The 6,000-nt window shown below is 39.5% G+C and overlaps 1 protein-coding gene across 1 annotated transcript in view; it reads left to right on the forward strand.

Moving 5' to 3' along the window:
- Positions 1-5,486, forward strand: part of LOC134302399 (guanylate-binding protein 1-like) — a 24,745-nt gene extending 19,259 nt beyond the window's left edge. The window contains 3 exon segments of the mRNA XM_062987489.1: positions 541-731; positions 1,680-1,740; positions 5,270-5,486. Coding sequence (XP_062843559.1) covers positions 541-731; positions 1,680-1,740; positions 5,270-5,415 — 398 coding nt within the window. The 3' untranslated portion in view covers positions 5,416-5,486.
- Positions 5,487-6,000: the final 514 nt, after the last annotated feature.

Raw genomic sequence — 6,000 nt, forward strand, 5'->3', positions numbered from 1 at the left:
GCTGAGAGTAATAGACTGCTCCACCAGAGCATCTTACAATCATTAAAGGAAAAATAAATAAAAGTATTAAGACGTAAAAAATTATTATCTTCCCAAAGCATAAACAGCTAAATGTTGCAAAAAACAATAAACAAGCATTAACAATAGGAAATAGACTGATCTTAACCAAATAATGATATGGTGTGGTGACCTGAGAAGAGCTGTTTAAACATGAGATTCTAGAATGTTTTAAAAATTTCTCCTGATTGTTGTACAAGTCTGATGGTCGGATTTGCAAGTACATGAAACATGATTGCACCTAAATACTTCATTTAGTTTGAAATTTAAACATTCATATACAGTAGGTCTTCGGGCCAAGCTAGCAAAAGATTAGTACATGTTTGGAATAAAGTACAATTGCTTGTGTTTTATTAGTTTATTTTGTCTATTATGGCTTGGATTAAAAATAGACCACAATTTATGTGTAATCTATGTAATAATAATAAAATAAGATTCTGTTTGAATAAAAAATGTCAAAGTCTGGGACTGTGTGCATTACAGAGAGGTGTTTGCAGAATGTGGCTCTACAACAACAGAGAGCTTTGGAGAAAATAAATTATCTGCAAGAGCAGATGCTTCGTGATCAAGAGAGGACATACAAGGAACACTTAAACGAGACACTGCAGCGCATGGAGAGAGAAATGAACAGATCAAAGGAGGATAATGAACGAGTCCTGGAGGCCAAACTAAAAGTAAGAGATGCTTGTGTTTTGTCAGTTGAAGTGAATATATTTAAGTGCTGTATGTGGGTGTGTTCAACTACAATCAGAAAAACATTCTAAAGCAGTGCCTTCTCTGGCAAAGAAAAGCTGGTGAAGCACAATAAACCCTGAATGGTCAGTATCCAACTCATCAATGAAACTAAATACAAACCCACTTGCTCAGTGAATCCAAACACAAACTCATTTTATCTATGAAGTCACAAATGCACACATTACCATAAAGCAGAAGTTAGCAGCAGTAGAGACCAGAATATAAGTTACATTACTAATAACAGCATTTGATCTCACAACTGGCATATTACTTTGCCATTAAGCATTACATTACAAACCTAAAGTTGTCAAACAGTAAACAATAATTCTGGTCTGCAACTATAATAATACATCTAAAGCAATCTTAAAGAGCAGAGAAACCCAAAGCTTTCCATGCGTGAACCTACAGCCAAAATAACACACCTTGTAGTAATGCAAAACAGACTCAGAAGTGACAGTCACTGCTTAAAAATAAAAGACGCACGACAATCTTTCATCTGGGCAAACCTGACAATAATCTATTTTTGACTGGCTGCTGTCAGCATGTGGCCAACACGAATATGACCCACAGCTCATCATTGAAAGTGAGTTGAACATGCACACAGGTATTTTAAAGTATTTTTATGGCTAGCCCCACGCTCAAACCAAGACTGCTAGGAAAACTATTAACTACTAAATACTGACATTTATGTAACAGGTACAGAACGTTTTTTAGAATGTATCAGACGTCTTTGAGTCATATCTGCCATAGGGTTGCATTGAACTGCATGGTGTAAAAGTCAACAATAAAACACTGAGTCTTCTCCTGTCTTCTTTTTAAAACACACTACTCACTTGTATAGTAACGTCAGAAGTAACATCTAGTTTAATGTGCTTTATGTGTTGTAGGAACAACAGGCTCTTCTGGAACAAGGTTTTCGGCAACGTGCTGATCAGATGAATAATGAAGGTACGTTCTGTTCCATTTCTTGACTGTGTTAAACAGAATGGATGATCAAAGCATTGTACTTGCTTACTTTATATGTAATAAATCTATAACAGTAATAAACATTAACTAACATGCGTATAAACATTACTATAAAACCCTGCATACATCTGTGTGTGCGTCGCTCTAACCCCTCCGTACTGAAACATAAAACCATCACACATTACATACTTTAACACATATTGTTACAAATACTGTTGGCATGGCAGCAAGTCTGTTTCTGCCTGGAATTATTCCCAAAGCTATTGGCTTGGGGGTATCTCTTATTTCACGACTTTTTTAAATAGAGAATTTGTTGAAGATATTTGAGAGGTAATACTAAAATATCAACAGCATAGTTCTTATAGTTCTCAGCATGTGTGTTTACTGTTTGCATACCTGTCTGTGTACCTTTAGGGGTCAGGCTGGTGCTGTTTAAACTGTATTATATATATATATATATATATACATACATTTTATATATATATATATATATATATATATATATATATATATATACAGTGTATCACAAAAGTGAGTACACCCCTCACATTTCTGCAGATATTTAAGTATATCTTTTCATGGGACAACACTGACAAAATGACACTTTGACACAATGAAAAGTAGTCTGTGTGCAGCTTATATAACAGTGTAAATTTATTCTTCCCTCAAAATAACTCAATATACAGCCATTAATGTCTAAACCACCGGCAACAAAAGTGAGTACACCCCTTAGTGAAAGTTCCTGAAGTGTCAATATTTTGTGTGGCCATCATTATTTCCCAGAACTGCCTTAACTCTCCTGGGCATGGAGTTTACCAGAGCTTCACAGGTTGCCACTGGAATGCTTTTCCACTCCTCCATGACGACATCACGGAGCTGGCGGATATTCGAGACTTTGCGCTCCTCCACCTTCCGCTTGAGGATGCCCCAAAGATGTTCTATTGGGTTTAGGTTTGGAGACATGCTTGGCCAGTCCATCACCTTTACCCTCAGCCTCTTCAATAAAGCAGTGGTCGTCTTAGAGGTGTGTTTGGGGTCATTATCATGCTGGAACACTGCCCTGCGACCCAGTTTCCGGAGGGAGGGGATCATGCTCTGCTTCAGTATTTCACAGTACATTTTGGAGTTCATGTGTCCCTCAATGAAATGTAACTCCCCAACACCTGCTGCACTCATGCAGCCCCAGACCATGGCATTCCCACCACCATGCTTGACTGTAGGCATGACACACTTATCTTTGTACTCCTCACCTGATTGCCGCCACACATGCTTGAGACCATCTGAACCAAACAAATTAATCTTGGTCTCATCAGACCATAGGACATGGTTCCAGTAATCCATGTCCTTTGTTGACATGTCTTCAGCAAACTGTTTGCGGGCTTTCTTGTGTAGAGACTTCAGAAGAGGCTTCCTTCTGGGGTGACAGCCATGCAGACCAATTTGATGTAGTGTGCGGCGTATGGTCTGAGCACTGACAGGCTGACCCCCCACCTTTTCAATCTCTGCAGCAATGCTGACAGCACTCCTGCGCCTATCTTTCAAAGACAGCAGTTGGATGTGACGCTGAGCACGTGCACTCAGCTTCTTTGGACGACCAACTCGAGGTCTGTTCTGAGTGGACCCTGCTCTTTTAAAACGCTGGATGATCTTGGCCACTGTGCTGCAGCCCAGTTTCAGGGTGTTGGCAATCTTCTTGTAGCCTTGGCCATCTTCATGTAGCGCAACAATTCGTCTTTTAGGATCCTCAGAGAGTTCTTTGCCATGAGGTGCCATGTTGGAACTTTCAGTGACCAGTATGAGAGAGTGTGAGAGCTGTACTACTAAATTGAACACACCTGCTCCCTATGCACACCTGAGACCTAGTAACACTAACAAATCACATGACATTTTGGAGGGAAAATGACAAGCAGTGCTCAATTTGGACATTTAGGGGTGTAGTCTCTTAGGGGTGTACTCACTTTTGTTGCCGGTGGTTTAGACATTAATGGCTGTATATTGAGTTATTTTGAGGGAAGAATAAATTTACACTGTTATATAAGCTGCACACAGACTACTTTTCATTGTGTCAAAGTGTCATTTTGTCAGTGTTGTCCCATGAAAAGATATACTTAAATATCTGCAGAAATGTGAGGGGTGTACTCACTTTTGTGATACACTGTATATATATATATATATATATATATACATACATACAGGGGTTGGACAATGAAACTGAAACACCTGGTTTTAGACCACAATAATTTATTAGTATGGTGTAGGGCCTCCTTTTGCGGCCAATACAGTGTCAATTTGTCTTGGAAATGACATATACAAGTCCTGCACAGTGGTCAGAGGGATTTTAAGCCATTCTTCTTGCAGGATAGTGGCCAGGTCACTACGTGATGCTGGTGGAGGAAAACGTTTCCTGACTCGCTTCTCCAAAACACCCCAAAGTGGCTCAATAATATTTAGATCTGGTGACTGTGCAGGCCATGGGAGATGTTCAACTTCACTTTCATGTTCATCAAACCAATCTTTCACCAGTCTTGCTGTGTGTATTGGTGCATTGTCATCCTGATACACGGCACCGCCATTGGATGCACATGGTCCTCCAGAATGGTTCGGTAGTCCTTGGCAGTGACGCGCCCATCTAGCACAAGTATTGGGCCAAGGGAATGCCATGATATGGCAGCCCAAACCATCACTGATCCACCCCCATGCTTCACTCTGGGCATGCAACAGTCTGGGTGGTACGCTTCTTTGGGGCTTCTCCACACCGTAACTCTCCCGGATGTGGGGAAAACAGTAAAGGTGGACTCATCAGAGAACAATACATGTTTCACATTGTCCACAGCCCAAGATTTGCGCTCCTTGCACCATTGAAACCGACGTTTGGCATTGGCACGAGTGACCAAAGGTTTGGCTATAGCAGCCCGGCCGTGTATATTGACCCTGTGGAGCTCCCGACGGACAGTTCTGGTGGAAACAGGAGAGTTGAGGTGCACATTTAATTCTGCCGTGATTTGGGCAGCCGTGGTTTTATGTTTTTTGGATACAATCCGGGTTAGCACCCGAACATCCCTTTCAGACAGCTTCCTCTTGCGTCCACAGTTAATCCTGTTGGATGTGGTTTGTCCTTCTTGGTGGTATGCTGACATTACCCTGGATACCGTGGCTCTTGATACATCACAAAGACTTGCTGTCTTGGTCACAGATGCGCCAGCAAGACGTGCACCAACAATTTGTCCTCTTTTGAACTCTGATATGTCACCCATAATGTTGTGTGCATTGCAATATTTTGAGCAAAACTGTGCTCTTACCCTGCTAATTGAACCTGTATATATACTATATATATATAAAATGTGATTTTACCACTGTGCCACCCAAGTGCCCATTTCTCAAACAGTCAGACATAATATTAAAACCACCTCACTGTTTCTACACACATTGTTCATTTTATCAGCTTCACTTACCATATAGAAGCACTTTGTAGTTCTACAATTACTGACTGTTAATTCCATCTGTTTCTCAGCTTACCTGACCCTGCCTTTTTCTGCATGCACATATACACAAATATTTCAGCTTCTAGGATGTCAAGTAAAGTTCATCTGCAGTCTGATTTTCTGTGATGATTTAAAATGTAAGTTGCTGAATGAGTTTAGTTTAAATGTAGCTTAGTTTAATGTCGTTGCCATGGTTTCTTTATTATTTTACAGATGGTATAGCTGTTACATGAATGTTATGTAAACAGGAGGAATTTGTTTTGCTTTAATAAACACAAAATAATCAATTATTGCTGAATATGATGTGTTTGAAATAATTCACATTTCTGGCACCTGCATCGTTTCTGATTATTCATTTTATTTAGGTAACTAATTTAGCTTTAGCTATGTCTGGTCTTCTTACTTTTTCTGTCTATGTACTTGAACAGTCAAAACACCAAATTCTTACTTATGATACAAAACCAGAGGTAAAGATCATGAAAAGAAATGATACAACAACATGACATGACACCCAAATGCTCTAAAAGAACAAGTTAATCCTTGCATAGTTAATAGTAATAATAATAATAATTTTTTATTTACGAAAAAAAAGTGCTCAAGTTTGTAATGTACAGTGGGGCCAAAAAGTATTTAGTCAGCCACTGATTGTGCAGGTTCTCCTACTTAGAAAGATGAGAGAGGTCTGTAATTTTCATCATAGGTACACTTCAACTATGAGAGACAAAATGAGAAAAAAAAATCCAGGAAATCACATTGTAGG

The sequence above is a fragment of the Trichomycterus rosablanca genome, chromosome 25 (assembly GCF_030014385.1).
Source record: "Trichomycterus rosablanca isolate fTriRos1 chromosome 25, fTriRos1.hap1, whole genome shotgun sequence".
Classification (NCBI taxonomy): Eukaryota; Metazoa; Chordata; class Actinopteri; order Siluriformes; family Trichomycteridae; genus Trichomycterus; species Trichomycterus rosablanca.